The sequence below is a fragment of the Lonchura striata genome, chromosome 23, assembly GCF_046129695.1.
Source record: "Lonchura striata isolate bLonStr1 chromosome 23, bLonStr1.mat, whole genome shotgun sequence".
NCBI classification, from domain to species: Eukaryota; Metazoa; Chordata; class Aves; order Passeriformes; family Estrildidae; genus Lonchura; species Lonchura striata.
Window position 1 is genome coordinate 1,323,922 of NC_134625.1, and position 17,609 is coordinate 1,341,530.

Below are 17,609 nucleotides of genomic sequence, written 5' to 3' on the forward strand. Positions count from 1 at the left end.
AGCAAACTACTCCTTCATTAAGGGAGGTAATGAAGAGCTGCACCAGGACATGGAGCAGAGGGGGTGGTGCTGGAGCATGGAGTTCATAGAGCTCAGGTGTGTGGCAAGACCTAGACTTGATGGTGGGGTAAATACATGGCCAGACCAGGGCTCTCCCACTTTAAAATTAATCCTCAAGAGAGCAAGAAATGCCTTACCAGGGACATAACTGATCTTTTCCAGAGATGTCTTCACTTCCAAATCTGTAAATCATCTTCAAGCAGCAAATTCAGCATCAAATTTTAGGGGTTTGGCCCTGTTGTCCCTGAATCTCTGCTTAATACTTGAAGCTGCAGGTACTATGAGTGATTGACATAGGTCCCTAAAGTTTGGACAGCCTCAGTACACAGAATCCTGTAGTGGTATGGGTTGTAAGAAATCTTAAAGCTCATCCAGTTCCACTCCCTGACATGGGCAGAGATTTGTTCCACTATCCCAGGTTGCTCCAAGCCCAACCTGGTCTTGGACACTTCCAGGGATGGGGGCAGCCACAGCTTCTCTGTGCCAGGGATTCTCCCTGCCTCACAGGGAAGAATTTCTTCCTAATATCTAACCAGACCCACCCTCTTTCAGAATCTCTTACCCTTTTTTTACAGTCAGATGTGACAATGGTTCAATAGAGAGCAGAAAGCTTTGACATTGCAGGCTATCTAAGCTGCTCCCACACATTCAAGTGCAAGTATCATGGCTGAGCTAATCATGACTGAATATCAAGATCGGGGAAAGCCTTGCTGGACAGACTGTTCAGCTGCACTGAGGCAGTCTGTCCTTCTGCAAATCAAAGAGGCACATATAGAACAAAGGTAAGATTTAAGATTTCCTACAAACAGCTAAGACTAAATACTTTTTTCACCAGAAATATCTGGAGAGTGGATGAATGTGCTCTTAGCAGGTACATGGACACATGCACCTTACACACATACACAAATACACACATATAAGCATTAACAATGAAGGTGGGGGCAGCTGTGACCTCTGGAGGGCCTGGAAAGCAAACTAAATCTGTTTCCACTGTGTCTTGGAGGGAAGGAACTGACACAGCAAGTTGCATTATAGACACTCCACAGATTGAGCAATGACATTTGTTTTTCTGGTAAGCTCTTAAATGCCTTGAAAGAGGTGAAACACGATACATCTAAAGCATGAGCTTAGAGTCATCAAATCTAAAACCACCCTCTCAATTATGCTTTAAAACATCATTTTCCTTCACAGAATTAGAAGCAGTCTCCATAATCCCTTACCCATTGCAGCACAGCAATTCCTTGCACATGCAGGTTAGGGGATCACTTGGATGAGGGAACTGCACAGAGATAACTCGAGATGGCACAAGAAATGTTGGCAAAAGAGAGAAGACTGCCACAAAAGATGTGCTGACCATGGAGCCTAGTCAAAACCCATTTCTGGACATCAGGGAGCTCCTCTGCCAGCCTGATCAACTCTGCTGGCCCTCATCCCTCCCCTGCTATACTTGGGAATGATAAAGTCGGAAGGCAAGGCAAACCTCTCTCAGAAAAATGAAATTATTCTGTGCTGCCAAAGCCTTTACCAAGTTGCAAAACCTTCAGTTCATCTTCCCAGCACTGGTGAGATGAGGCTTGGAACACTCTGCTCTAGTGGAAGGAGTCCCTGCCCATTGCAGGGGTCTTTAGGGTCCCGTCTAACCCAAACTGTTCTAGTATTCTATATCCTGGGAGGGAGCAGAGGAGCTCAGCTGACATGGTCAGAGGACCAGGGAACAAAAACTATGCAAAGAAATGGAAGAAACTAATTTCCACTGATCATCAGTTTCAGAGCATGAATCTATAACAAACTAAACACCACAACCTGGCTGCCAGAAATCTTTCCCATCCTTCCAACATGGCAATGGTTGCATGGGAAGCCACAAAACCTAAGAACTGCAAGAGCTGCATGGCTGCCACAACTCAAGTAATGAATTAAGGTGTGTAACACTTGTGGAGGACACTAGGATGCGCCTGGCCAGCCTGGAAGAGCAAGGCAACCCCCAAATCCATGTCTGAACAAGCTCCATGGAGCCCTGTGTGACCAACTAAACCTTTTACCCATAAGCAGTCTCTTGTCTAAATTTCTCCTTCTCACACAGGTCTTGTGTCTCACCTACTCAAAGAAACATGTCTTTGGCAGGCCAGCCCAAGGAGGAAGAGTGGAAGATAGCTTGATTGCCAATATCTAATCATAATTTGGGATCCAGAAAGCTACTTATCTTAGGAATTGCTTAATAATGCACTTAATGTGTGAAGTATTATCACTATGTATAATTACAGAGAGTTACATGAAGGGAGATAAGGATCCTGTGCAAACGGACAAGGAGGAAGGTAATTGAGATTTGAACATCTGTTCTGCCAGCTCCTCACCTAGATCAGTGTGAACTGCCCCAACATGTGTGCCTGGAGAGAGAAAGACTCAGAAAGTGGGAAGGGAGAGGGGGAAGGTCACTTCCTCTTGCACTATCTGCCCCCACTCCTCAGTTTCCATGAACAGTGCCCACAAAATCCACAGGAAGCCCTGGAGTGCAATGGGGAAATTGGTGCACAGGAACAATGAAGCCCTGGGGTGTGAATTATTTAGTGCTGTGGAAGAACAATTAAGCTCTGTGAGGTATTTAGTCCAGCTCTATGGCAGATGGAAGTTGAAAAGTACAGGCGAGCTGTGACACACACAGGGGACGAGTCATGCCCAACCTCCAGCAGCCCCCAATTGCTGCTTTGACTCATGGGACAAAACAAAATATCTGTTGTGATATTGAACCCACACTGAAGATTTGCACAGGTTAGTGCCAACCTTTAGTTGAGCATTTCCCTCATTATGGGGTGACATAGAATCGTAGAATGGCTTGGGTTGGAAGAAACATTAAAGCCCATCCAGTTTCATCCCCTCCCCTGGGCAGGGACACCTTCCACTATTCCAGGTTGCTCCAAGCCCTGTCTGACCTGGCCTTGGACACTTCCAGGGATGGGGCAGCCACAGCTTCTCTGGACAGCCTGTGTCAGGGCCTGCCCACCCTCACAGGGAAGAATTTCTCCCCTATATCCCACCTAAGCCTGACCTCTGGCAGTTTAAATGCAACACCCCAAGTTCTGCTGACTTTGAGTCAAACTGGTAAGTTGCAGGAGGTTTAACATCCCTTCTTGAGGAGAGAGGAAATGCCACCAGGGCTGATTTATTTTGGTGCTTTGCTGGCAGGTAATGTGGAGCAGACAAGAAAAAAAGACAGGAAAAGAGCAGAAAAATGGAGGAGAATACAAATGAGAGGAAAGGTTCCAGCATGACATTTCTGCTGCAGAATCACCTGCATTTCTGCAGTGGTGCTGCCATAGCTTGTGACAACATTGCTCAGCTCAGAGCAGAAAGGGGGTTTCCTCATACACCAGTTCTTGGAGCTACATGAGCATTAGCAGCACTATGAGTTAAGGTATTTCTTGTGGAACCCATAAAGCTTTAGAGACCCTCTGTGCCAAGCATTGAGATGACACAAACCCAAACAAGCAAATGCCTCTTCAGAGGAGGAGCACAGAGGGAGCAGACAGCCTTCACATGTGCAAGAAGGAGAGAGAATGAAAGGAGAAAAGCAACTATTGCTCACAATTATTTTCCACTCTTTTAGGCCCATGGGAAAAAAAAAAAAAAAAACAATAGAAAATGTACCTAAAACAGTACAAGGAACAGTGGAAATTCAGGAAACAACCAGAAACGTATTTCTCTAAATCCTGTATTGTCTGTTCCTCAATATTAGGATGTATCTCAATCGACACCTCCTAATTGCAACATCCAGCTGCAGCATCATCATCATCAAGGTGAGCAGTGATCCTGAGAGAAAAGCTCTTCAAACATAAATGCTCTGGGCCAACCTCCCCGAGCATCCCTGAGAGTGGTTTGGGTTGAAAGGGGCCTTAAAGCCCATCCAGTTCCACCCCCTGCCATGGGCAGGGACACCTTCTACTAGACCAGGTTACTCCCAGACCTGTCCAACCTGGCCTGCAGAAGCATTCTAAAGCCAGAGGATTGTTCACTTTTCCTCAGCCGAGGACACTGAAAGAATAAGCACACAAAAAAGTCAAGGGAAGAGGAAAATGGTTCAAGAACCCTTGGTAAGACAAGCAGTAAGTGAGCACCAGTTTTGTACAACAAATATATCAAGGAACAAAAAAAAAAAAAAAAAAAAAAAAAAAAAAAAAAAAAAAAAAAGAGGAAGGAGAAACTATTTATTTGCCTTTTTTTCTAGAGTCCTTTTCCCTCTCACACAAATAATATTTATGCCATGGGACTTTGACAGTCCTCTGGAAGACACACAAAGCCTTTTTGTTCCCACTTGCCTCCCAGGTGGGAGGACTGGTCGAGCAGCTCTGAGGAATGAGGGTGAAAACCAATGACCCAGAGCTGCTATTTAAAGGGAGAAGAGGAAAAGGAGTGAGGATCAGGGCAGGAGGGACACAGCTCTGCAAGGGAGGGAAGAGGAGAGTTCCAGTGCCAGTATTCCTGGACACGTCCCTTCCAAAATAATCCATTCTAATTTGGAACAGCACTGCATCCCTCCTGACTCCAAAGGACCTGCATTGCCTCAAAACCCACTCCTGAGCCACTGACTAAAATTTACCTACAAACATCACTGGGTCAGGATTTCACTCGCACAACAAATTCCTGGGAATTTTTAGTGGTGGACTTTAAGCCCTGTTAAATCACACGGATCTGCAGGAAATCTTGAGTGACGACATTGGTTCTTTCCCACCAGGCATTTGGGACACGATAAATTTGGTCTGAACTTAAGCTTCCTCCCACGGGGAGCTCAGCAAGCCAAAAAGCACTTCTAAGACAAATTCAGAGTGGTGTAATGGATATGTGACTAAAGTAGTGGGGTTTAGGTAAACCTTAATCCTTAATTACGGATAATTTGTATGTAAGGGGTTATAAAGACTATCTGGATACTTCTAATAACTAAATGGCTGAGTGAGAAGAGGAAAGAAGAGATGAGGAAATCAATTGATGTAAATTTAAATAGGAGATCAGCTTAATAGCCCCTAGAAATGCTCATTATTTTGGGAAAACTGGCCTGATGGAATTAAAATGCTCTGTGGGAAGAGAACAGGTTTTTCAAGAATGGGAGAGTTTGGAGGTGGACAGAAGGAAATGAGTAGCTGGCTTAGAGATGAATTTTTTTCCTGTTGTGGGGAAAACAAGAAGATCATTATATGAAAGTTAAGCATTTTGAAGGTTCAGATTCATCCTTTTTCAACATTTGAGGCTTTTTCTACCTCAGTGGCTTTTAAGAAAGTTATAGCTAATGGCTTTATCAGGAAAGCACTGACTTATCAACAAGGATTTCTGCTTAAAAAAGGAAGCTTTTGGTAAAAAATCAGGGCTGTTAACATTGAGCATTCATTTTTTTCAAAAAGGACATTTCAATTTTTTTTTCATCTTGATTGCTCAATAATTCTCAAATGCATAATTCAATTATCCCAGATTCCCAGCATTCCTATACCAAGTGGAATGTCTAGACCATAAATGATCATGGGCTGTTTGCCCCAGCAAACACCCATTAAGGAAAGGTTTTCCACTCATTAATCCACCCCAAAGTCCCTATGCACAATAGGGGATTTACTGTAACCTAGGCAGGACATCACAAAGGAGTTTGCAGGATTTGGGATGTGACAATCAACATTTGACTTTCACCCTTGGCATCCCAGGCACCCATCTGGGGCCTGGAGTATCTCCAGTGCCACTGAACCTGGTTGGCCACCCCATCATTCTGCAAGAAAGTTGCTCCAAGCCACTGACCCATCTGAGACTGGCAATAAAATAAGCACAGGATTTTCAAAAGCACCAGAGTTTGCATTCTGAACACGATATCATGCTCAAAATCCTGGAATAGTTTGTACTGGAAGGGATCTTAAATCTCATCCAATCCCACCCTGCAAGGGCAGGGTCACCTTGCACTGTCCCAGGCTGCTCCAAACCCTGTCCAGCCTGGCCTTGGGCACTCCCAGGGATGGGGCAGCCACAGCTGCTCTGGACTCCCTGTGCCTCACCACTCTCACAGGCAAGGATTTCTGCCCAATATTCCATCTAACACTGCCCTCTATCAGTGTGAAGCTGTTCCCCCTTGTCCCGTCCCTCCAGACACTTGTCCAAAGTCTGTCTCCATCTCTCTAGGATCCCCTTCAGGCCCTGGAAGGGGCTCTCTAAGTTTTCCCTGGAGCTTTCTCTTCACCAGGCTGGACAATCCTTGCTGCAGCAGCTCCACATCCCCCCGCTGTTTGGGGTCGCAGAGCTGAATTCAGCTTTGCAGGAGGGGTCTCCCCAGAGCAGAGGGTCACAATCCCTCCCCCCACCCATGTGCTGCCCATGCTGTGGGATGAGTTCCAGTCATGGTCAGATTTCCGGGGTCGCACGAAGTCTCTCACCAACACCCCACTCCTTCGTGCTGCTTTCAAAATCTGCCCCTTTCCTTACATGCTATAAATCACCCTTTTTCTTCCAGGCTGCCCCTCCTGCAACTCCCAGGGCTGGGAAACCCACCACCAACACAGACATCAACACTGCAAGGAAAGACAGAGCCAGCACCCCTTCCCTCCCTCCTTCCCTCCTTTCCTCTCTCCCTCCCTCACAAGGCTAATCTCTCATGACCCGCTGGTCCTTTTAGCAGGTGATGGATCTGGGGGCAGATAGTTCTGCTTTCTGTTTCATTAATCCAGCATTACAAGAGCAATGAGAGTCTAATGCCCAGTCTTAATCCCCCTGCAATAACATTGCATTCTGCCTTCCAAGGCAGGGACACTTGTTGGGGTGCAGCTAGGGTATTTGGGATCACAGAGGCTACTGGTTCCTAGTGCCATTCCTACTGCTTATGCTTTATTAGCCATAATTTGATATGTTACCCACCCCTTACACCTGGTCTAAGCCCAAAATATTGCTTTACAACATTAATTAAAAAGCATTGACACTGAATGCTTGGTTCACATGCTCCAATGTGATTTACAGGCTGTGTTTAATTACCTGACAACTGTGATTTACCACATCTACCTGGTGGGTACCATGTGGATTTAAATCAATTAATGTTTGGTGGCTTTAGTGTACCTCACTGGGAAAGGAGGGAGCACTCATGAGTGCTAAACTCCAGACACATGAAAGGAAAAAAAATTAAAAAGACATTTCATACATCTAAACTGCAAACAAGATAATGTGACCTGGGCAGAGTCCCACAGCAGCTGTTTGTGGAGCATTGCTTCATTAAGGATCTTGGTGACTTTTCATGGAAGATTTAACTAATTAGTTGAGTAGGCCCTCAATAAACGAGACACCAAGTTATGTTTAGCTTTAACTACACAGAGCCCTGTTGCTCAAAGTTGCTTAAAGTCAGACATGTACTTAAGTGTTTTGCTGAATTAGGGTCAGTGTGAATACACAACTACTGTAAGCATCTAGAAAGCTGTGCTGACATTGATTTAATGAATGCAGATTTGCATCTGGGGAAAAAAAAGTCCCAAAAAATAATGAAGAAAGAAAGCAGCTGGAGCCTTGGCTGAGAAGGAGCACTGTGAGAGGCACCTCTTGGTTTTGATCCCAGTCACTTTAGCAGGATAACATTCACATTTGGGGAGAGGGGAAGCTCGCTCTGGTGTATGCCCTGGTGCAGTAAGATTTCCTGTTCCAGGAAGAGAAGGCTATTGCAGAGGTACTTGGAGGATGGACAATATTGCCAGGTATCCTCTTACCAACTTTGTCCCATCACAGCCCTCCTCTTTGTCCTTTCCCTTTCCCTGCTTTCCCCACCACAGGCTCTACGTTCTCACACTCACATTCTCTCCTGCTCCTCTTTCCACCTCTAGTCCAGCCCCCTCCTTCCAGCACAGCAATTTTAAGTGCAGAGCTCTCTCACCCCAAACTCCAATTACTCCTTCCAGAGTAGCCTCCTCCATCCCACATTGCAAATAGCAATTTTCTCCTTCTGATTTTCACCCACCGCTTTCCTTCCCTAGGAGCCCTGGGAGCTCGTCAGACACAACTAGCTTCCTAACTCTGTCTTTTCTGCACCCAGCTGCAGGGATACCCTGTATCCTTCTCTTTTACACAGGCACTGTGTCCTAAATCCAGCCAGGACAGAGGGAATGGGTTCGTCTCACCACTGCAGTTAATCTTTCCTTTCTTGTCACTCCTCCACCTACTGTCTCCAAAGGACCACTGTGCTGAACTATCCCATTCCCCCCTCCAGCACAAAGTCCAGAACCCATTCCCAGCCCCTCTCATATTTATTCTCATGTTCCATTCTTTTGACCCGTATCTGTCCTGGATTTTCCTTTTAGGTGATCTTCCCTCACCTTACTTTTACCTTTAGTGGTTTCACTTACCAATTATTTCACCCCAGTTCAAGCACACCCTAATTTATATCCCTTGTCCATTCCAGCTCCCACCCACCTCCAGTTCCTTCTTATTAAAAACCTCCTTAAACACACCTTTGGCAATTGCTGCCCCAACTCCTCTCTTCCCTCCTCTGCCATTTACCCTCCTCTTCATTACACAAAGTATTTCAAACCCATTAAATCAACATTTCCCAAAACAAAGAGGGTCAGTATTCAGTTGGAAAATTTCTTTAAAAAATAAACATCTTCACTGTCTGGATGAATATGTGTTACCTAATTGTTTCCCAGCTTCTCTGTTTATGTAACCTTGAAGCTATTTTGTACAATCCTTTAGTTCTGACACTCAAGATTTGTTATTTTAAAGTGAAAATAACTCACAGATACAAGAGATTGGTGCAGATCTCTCAGACAACCTGTACAGGGAGAAGCAACATTTATAATTTGTATTTTTTTAAGAGGAAAGGCTTTTCCTGGGTTACCATATCTTCAGCTCTTGAGTAAAGCAGACCTACTCCCTTTCCAATTTTATGGCCTTTAGGAAGTTGAAAATATACACATGTATACACACATATTGTCTTTCTACCTGGCATTTCTGTGTGAATAAAGGGCTTTGAGCAAAACCAATCAGATAAAATCTTTCAGGAGCTTTGACAGTGTCACATACTTGTGCAAATCGCCAGCGTGTTTATAGCAACAGGCACCACAACAAAACTCTGTGCCCAGTCAGAGCAAGCAACCTCCTCCATCTGTTCTGTGCCTGTATTTACATGTGGCACTGGGCGAGACATCAACTGGCACAGCCCAGAGGAACTCAGAGAGGTGGGGAAATCATTGCTCCTCACTCACCCCCTACCCCGAAACCCCCAACGGGCTGTGGACACGTCTGCAGGAACAGATGGAGTGGCATGGCTTTCACACAAACCAAACATGATGGTTTAGGACAAGAGGAAACAGCCTCAAGTTGTGCCAGGAGAGGTTCTAGTAACATATTAGGAAACATTTCTTTCCCAGAAGGATTGTCCTGCCCTAGCAGAGCTGCTCAGGGCAGAGATGGATTCACCACCCTTGGAGTGAATTGAAGCTGTGTGGATGTGGCATTTGGGGGACATCATTTAGTGGTGGGATTGGCAGTGCTGGGGAATGGTTGAGCTTGGTGATCCCAGAGATTTTTCCAACTAAATAATTCCATAATTCTATGTTTTTGGGTCCTCTTGTAGCAAACCACTGGGCTGCTGCACCTTTTTTTCCCTCTCTCTATGAAGGAGAGTAAACAAGACTTAATCATGTCACTGAAGGTGCTGTGAACTGTCAAAGACCTGGAAATCATGGAGCGTAAGATCCAGCTCCAGAAGGAAATATTACTATGCATGATGGTGTGTAACTACCTTGGCGAGGAGTTGCCCAATGCTGGTATGGAGAAATTGTCTTTCAGGTTGTGTTAAGATAAAGGAGAAAAAGACACTTCTTTTAGAATGCAAATGTTCCTACCAAAGTAATTATTCCAGAATACCCAATCTCATAAATAACAAAAACCAGACAACTTCTGTGTCCTGGAAGAATGGAGTTTCATTATTTTTGGGGATTCCCAGGCATATTGTTGACTCTGTACCTAAAATGGTGGTTTTCCACCAGACTGGGCCAGACAGAAACATAAATAGCATCTGTGAGGATGAGATGGAAGTGATTAATTTGAATTCTTTTTCACAGAAAATGGGCTGGAAGGATAAAGCCAAAACATTTTAACCATAAACACCTGCCTACCAACAGTGGGAATTTTACCCAATACACTGATTTCTTCAAGGACCTACTCTAATGTTTCTATTTGCCAATGGAAATTGCTTTCCAAGAAGCTGAGTAGAGTCTATTTTTTTCTCAAAGGACAAGTCCTTTCCCTTTTGCACCTTTCAGCGAGGCAGAAGGTGGAACCTTCACCTGTCAGGGGTGACTGCTGCCAATGCAGATGTCTATCAACAGGTAAAATAAGTCCCAAGGCAGTGCAGGCTCATGGGAGCCCAGCTCCAGGCTTTAAAATGGGATGGAAAAGTGTCCAGATTGCATGGGGGAGCCTGGGAAAGTCAAGCATGATTTATTGCATTAAATCACACAAATAAAGGTAAGTGAGTGACTCAGGCATGTGCTTGCCTTCACAGGGGTCAGCACAGCAGAGAGGCACATCCCTCTTCCCACCTGGTGGAAAACTGCCCCAGGGGATCCAGTTGCTGATCTGGGGAACATCACTTTAAGACAATGTATTTCACTTCCAGTCCCCTGGGATTCCACATGAGCCATGAAAGGGGTGAAAAGGGAAGCTCCACCCAAGTTTGTATTTTGCAGGATGAGACACATTATGAACTGACACTGGAACTGCCCGAGGTGCAGTGAGGGCAGATACAGAGCCCGCACGAGCCCTGAGTTTTGATTAATTATCCCAGCAGAATTTTCTTTCTCTTGTCATTGAATTAACTGCATGCACTGGGTGGAGGAGATGCTCCTGGCCAAGAGGGAAGGTGAGAAATAATCCTCCCTCTGCCCCCCAGCCTGCAAATTCCTTTCCTACTGGAAAACCCTTTGCAAAAAATCATTTTTGAAGGGTTTTGCCAAATGGGTTTTAAGCCATAATTGGCTGGGGATGGACTATGAAGATGCAAAAGTGCCATAAAAAGGAGAAATTATTCACTCCACTACCTCTGGGAGCAATGCTGTCCCCATGTAGGAGGGGAGGAGAAAGCACCAAGAGCCCACTTGCCAAACCCCGTTCTCCTTACCCAGAGGAAATTTTTAAATTGCCACCCACACAAATTCAACCCCCTGTGACTCATTGCCACAGAGAATGAGATCATCTTTAAAGCAACCAGAACTTGAATACAATAAAGGTTCTCTCCTAAGTTCTTCATTCATAGATGACACCTTTTCCAGATTTCCCCACCTTCTGCAAGAGGTAGAAATGTTCTGATTTATTTACTTCTTCATTTCTCCCAGGAAACACTGCTCCCAGGAGATCCCATGACTCTTAGAGTCAGGGATTTCTGGATGGACACCTATTCTCAAGATACAGCAAAAAGAATCCCAGAGCTGGCAGAGGCCTCATGTTGTGAGACCATTGCCCAAGTGGGAGCAAGAGCTCTGGGCTATGATCAGCTCCAGTTTGAGATGCTTTACTCATTCCTGGCTCTCCTCCCACTGCTCCATTCCCAGCTCAAACCCAGTGGTGGAGGACAGAGAAAGGATTTAACACCTGAATCAATCTCCTACCAGCTGCTGTTGTAGAGCAGGATCAGGCTATTAATCATGAACCCCTCTGGATTTTGGACTAGAAAATAATTCCCGGAGGGATTCTGAAGCTCAGCTTTAAGCTTATGGTCTCTCAGTCCCTGTGTAGTTGGTTAGGTTGTAGGTTTGGGGGTTTTTTTACATTGCCCCTTTGGGCTCAGAGTTCTAATTACTTTTCATTCCTTTTTGCTTTAATGATAATATTTGAGTGACAGATCCTTTATTAAAACATTGTTATCAGAAAGCATCTGGGAGTGGGCAGGGCTAGAGCTCCACTCAGGGTTTCCATGCCTCAGGGAAGCTCTTCCTGGCTCTCACATGTCCTCTGAAGAGCAGAGGTTTGGTGTGCAGGTTTGGAGAACGAGACAGAAAGACATGGTTGTCCTAAAAGTTTGGTAGGAAAATGAATGTCCATCACAACAGAGAGGAAAGTGGTGAGGCAAAGGAAAGATCCTTCAAGAGCTTCTTCCCATCCCTTCTCCTTGGCAGGGGAGCTGTGATCAAGAAGGACATGCTGATGCTGTATTCACCTTATTCCTTGTCCATGTGGTGACCACCCACCCAGCAAAGAGCCGTGTGCTCTCCTCCTGACCCCATGATCCAAGATCTGACCAAAACTGGGAGTGGTCATGTCTTTGAACCTTCTTTTGAAGCATAGTTTTCCAGAAATAATTTTTCCATGCTTCCTTCTCTTCTCCTGCTTTATCCATGGAGACCATGAGTTCCCTAGGACAAGAAACCTGCAGTGGTCCATCACTCCTGGTACCAAATTAGTGCCATCATGGCATCTTCTGTCACAGACACTGCACAGAAAATTCTGTGGAATATATTCCATGGGAGGTCAAATCAGTTGCTCATGGATCTGAAGCAAAATGAAGTTTTACCCATCAATCATTTTTTCCCTCCTCCCTAAGTGCATAATTCTTCCATTTTTCTTTAAAGGTCATTCTATCATGACACTTGAAGCACTGGGACCAGAACCTGAAGTAACAATGTGCTATTGGGGTGCTGCACATCTTCTCTGCTTCTCCCATCTTCCATGGCACATTCTGGCTGCAGTTTCCAAGAAACTGTGCAAGAAGAAGCCATCCACTACTCCCAGCTTGCCTCGCCCAGGGGTTTTGGGATGGCATGATAAGGTGCCCAGCACCAACTGCTCTGTGCCAGAGCACACATTTGATGTGGCCCCACTTTCCAGACCTCTCAAAGTTATGTGGTTCTTCCCAAATAAGCCAATATACACTCAATGCCTGTGGGAAAAGGTTAAAAAAACCCTAATTTACTCTCTCTTGCCTATTCATGAAGCAATTCCAATTCCAATTATGGATTAAATGAGCCTGAAAGCCACAACAAGCCCCGTGAAAGGAGAGAAGACAACACTTCACAGCTGGAGGGATTTGGTGGGTCAGGTTTTGGCAGAGGGGTATCACCAGCATCCAGGGTTGGCTGTGGCATCCCTCTACTTCTCTTCTGCTGGAGTGGAAGAAGGTTGGAAAGAGGGGAACTTCTGGTTTTTTGATTCTGCTGTGAGTCTCACTTTTCTTGAAAGTGAATGCAGGGTCTGTTTGAGGCATGGGACTAAGTCCCTTTTCTAAAGGCCACCTATCTTTCAGGAGATAATTGTTTTGGGAAGCCAATGTGCATCCTCAGTGATGAAAGATCACTGCAGGAAAGATCAAAGATCAAAGCAGAAAAACTCTACCTGACCTTGCCGGAGTCCTGAGGCCGTGTCCGTCCCCAGGAGCTGCCAACCATCAGCTCCATCCCACTTTCTTGCTCTTCAGCACGTGTTTTCAAATTGTTTTTTCCAAAAATTACTATCAAGCCTTTTTCCTCCTCCATTTTGCTTGGCTGGGTCACCTCTGTTTACTGCTCATTTCCATGTTTATCTCTGCTCCCAAGCATCTGAGGGCAGGCTCTGTGAGAAGAGAGTTTTTGACAAGCAGGATGTGGCACTGCCTGTTGAGGCTCCACCTGAGACCCCAGATGGTGGGAAAAATTCAGCCAAAACACTCAATTTCCTGCAAAATTTATTTATTTTCATTATAATTACTACTAGTATTAATATTCCTTTTATTAATACTGTTGTTATCTTGTACTGAAATAGCTACTTCAGGAATTTTTTCCCAACAGAAATACTATGTCTATTTTTGAGGAGAACCTGTGGACTAAGCAACCAATGGGGCAAAAACCATTTAAAAACTTCAGAGTGGAGTGAAGCAGTTGGATGGGAAGGAGCCAGGGAAGGAGCTGGGAGCAAGGTTGTACAAAGGTACTTAGGCTGGAGGCTTTGAACTTGAATGAGAGATGTCATGGGAGAAATACAAATACAGAGGGAGAGAAAAAAATATGAGAAGTACTTTTCCTGCACCCTTGTAAGCCCATAAAACCAGAGAAGCAGTCATATACACCACAGGTGCCAAGGGAAATAGGAGGAGAGAAAAATTGACAGCATCGCTGGCTTGACGAGATCTTCAGTAAAAAAAACAAATGACATTTTGTGCTGTCTGGGGAGAAACTCTTCCATCATCTTTATGAATTTCCACCTTTGGCAATAGTTATATAGCCTTGCATATCTGCCATCAAGACACTAACAGCCATGCCATAAATCTTAACCCCAAACTATCATTATTTGCTGAAGAAAATAATGATTTGTTCTGCACATGAAAAACGGAGCAAGGCTTCTGAAAGAGGAGACACTTTCAGGCTGAGTGTTCTCTCTGGGCTCTCTCTCACTTGTTGGTGGGATGAACACTTCTTGCTTGCTCAGCTCTTAGAAATATCTATGGAAATGTACTATTTTCTATCTCTTAAAGCTGTTATTATCTTGATATTATCTGTTGCTTGGAACAGTGAGTCGGGTTGGGAAACACTGGGCGGTCAAGTCTTAGCCATTCATCTGCAAAATGGAGTTAAGGAATAAACACTGGAGATTCTTGGAGTCCCATCAATTACAATAATGGGGGTTAAAATTTTTGATACAATCAGAAAGAGGGCCCAGAGCTTTTGCCTTCCCCCTCTGCTGCATGGAAGACACAACCAAGGTAGAGGTGGGAACCAGTTCCTCCCCAGTGCTGGCTCTGGGGAAATTGGAATGTGATTTAATTCTTCCCCTCTCATTACCACTTCCTGAGCCCGGGTGCCTGCAAGCCCTGAGGGACAGCAGGGGATGAGGGGAAACATTAGTTTCTTAACAAATTCTTGTGTCATCTTCTTGACAGCACCTTTAAGCAGTGGATGACACTCAGGAATGATGTGGCTTAACCTCAAGGGTTCAAGTGAGGGAGCATTTCCCTTGCCAAGGAGCAGCAGTAATTGTAGGAGAAGAAATCCATTCCAGCTCTCCCTGCTAGCAGCCACTGAGAGCTTCACCCACATGGCAGGGGCACACCCGGGGCTCCTGTGCCACCGACCTCGGGTACTGTGCTACCTCTGGAGTACCACTGATGCTGGAAGAGTGTCAGGATGGTTGGTCTCCATGAGCTTTTCCAACCTTAATGATTCCCTGATTCTCTATGTGTGGTTGAAGGGGATATCATACATTCCCCAAAGTTAGTACCTTTCCATGGAGGTGATGTGATGGATTGTGGGCACTCCCTTCACCTGCTGCCAATGGGAAAGGAAAGGGGTTAAAGCACAGGGAAGGTGAGCTTAAGCAGAGGGACTCCAGGGCACCCACTTTCCAGTGGGATGAAGGCTGTCATGCTGCAGGAGTTGGATGCACAGGCTTTCCCCAGCACTCCCTTTACACACTTATTATCTGGAGATGAATAAAAAGCCACGGTATTATTAAATCCCAGAGATTAAAGGTTTAACATGACCAAGAAGAAGAAGCCTGGAGAGCATTAATTAATGTTTATATGTAGTTTCTATCTTCTCTTCCCTTTTTCTTTCACACTTTGGCTGCCTCAAAAGATAATAGATGGGAACAGCTTCTTCTGCCAAGGCCATGCTTCACCAGTTAGGACTTTTCTTTTCCACTCCAAAATATTTGTAACAATTCAATTCACAGACTTGTGATTCATGGGGTTTTCCCAGTGTTTATCTGCAATTACAGGTCTCATTGTTCCCCAGCACCAGACTTTCTTATAGGTTATATTCTCCACACAATGATTTCCAGCCCTGTCCCTCAGCCTGGGAGACCCATGGCATCACTGTCTTATCCCACTCCTCCCCCAAAACAGAAAGATAAGGAACTTCCCATGGATGTGGCATCAAGAGCTGCAAACTCCCACCCTCAGTGGCTCTTCAGAAGCTGCTCTGTGTGACCCTGACCTTTCTTGGGAACATCTCCAGGTCAAGGCTATTCCTTGTTCATGGGATGAACCTCTTGCAGGGAGGAGAGAAGGTGACATGCAATCCCCAGCCAGATGCTCAGAAGGTATAAATGTCTCCCCACTGATTTATGTCAACTGAAAATAACTTGACCACATCTCTTGGTTCCTGTACAGTCCTGTGCTGTGCTGCTCTTGAACCCAAGAATTCTAGTTAAGCAAAAATTTCAAGTTACTACAACAGGTGAAAAGAATGAGAAACTGTTCCCTTCTCCTGCCCCAATGGAATACAGATTACCAACTTAATTAAAACAAAACCCAAACAAACCAGAAAGCAACAACCCCACCCCCAGATATACATTCCCTATCAGACCTACACTTGGATAAACATTCCTGGTTCCTGAAGAAATTTGAACCATAGAATATTCTGAGTTGGAAGGAGGCCCACAAGGATCATTAAATCCAACTCTTAAGCAAAGAGCTCATTCTGGGATTGAACCTGCAGCCTTGGCATTATTAGCACCATGCTCTGAACAGCTAGGCTAATGAATTTCATAAACCTGTCAGTGTTTCACTTGTAAACTCCAGGCCTTGGGGTGCTGGGAATGCTAGAAACTGGGTGTTGAAAGATAATGAAATGATAAATAAATCTGTTTTTTTTTTTTTTTTCTGGAAACATTAATGTGGGGTGAGATACAAACCCCAATAATAATAGATGCTGCCTCTCTGCTTTTTCCATCATTCCAGTCTGCCCTACCTACAGATGTCTGTCCGTTCCCTCTTTTCCTCCTGCCGTTCATCCCAAAAACCTGATGAAGTTGTGCCAAGCTGGGGGCTGAAGGTGAGAGGAGCTCTGTGCCATCCATTTCTAACCCTTGGCAGATTCACATATGGTGGCACCATGTCACAGGCCCAAAACACTCCTTGCCTGTCATTTTGGCAGTCCTGCTGCCTCTATTTATAAAGCAAGATTGCCAGGGAGGCATGCCCGAAACAACACAATGCCAAGACAGGACCAAGCCTCTCTCATTGCAGCAATTCAAGGCTATTCTGCAGGAAAAAGGAATTGTGGATATCCTACCACATGCAGCTGGGGGCTTGGGACTGGCCACAGACCCAGCTGAGAGCATCCATCAGCTCCTGGGAGTTATCCCATCCTTTTCCTAAAGAGTCGTTTTATCCCAGCAGTGCCAGCCTGGGAGGCAACATAACACCATGAGGGGGAACCCGTGTGATTCCCTCTTTTCATCTTCCTTAGAATACAAGTAGAGAATTAATTTTAACTAAAGGAAGTCTCTTAAGAAGAGAAGTTTATCCTGGATATCAATATTTCCATTAATGGAAACTCACCCGTACCCTGGGCACAGTCTCCATGCTCAATTAGCCACGCTGTTAAAACATCTCCCCGATGTCTCCATTATCCCTCCTTTCCAGCAGGGAAAATCCAGTAGATTTAAAAATGAGATGCATGTCATTTCAGATTTTAATGCAAAAAATATAATGTTCATCAGACAGTCCTCAAAGACATGATTCTCCAGAGGCTGCAATTGCAGCTCTTTTTGTCTGTCTGGAGCCCAAGAACTGCTGAACTCCCTGACAGAACAAGTACCCTTCTTGGAGGGGAGTTGGCACAGCCCAGTCCTGTGATAAAAGG

At 45.0% G+C, this 17,609-nt stretch overlaps 1 protein-coding gene across 1 annotated transcript in view; it reads right to left on the minus strand.

The window, feature by feature from the left end:
* LOC110470979 (transmembrane protein 45B) overlaps positions 1 to 17,346 on the minus strand; it is a 54,902-nt gene extending 37,556 nt beyond the window's left edge. The window contains exon 1 of the mRNA XM_021531087.3: positions 17,306 to 17,346. Within this exon, the coding sequence (XP_021386762.2) occupies positions 17,306 to 17,329 (24 nt within the window). The 5' untranslated portion in view covers positions 17,330 to 17,346. The remainder of the gene's footprint in view (positions 1 to 17,305) is intronic.
* Between the last annotated feature and the right edge of the window lie 263 nt (positions 17,347 to 17,609).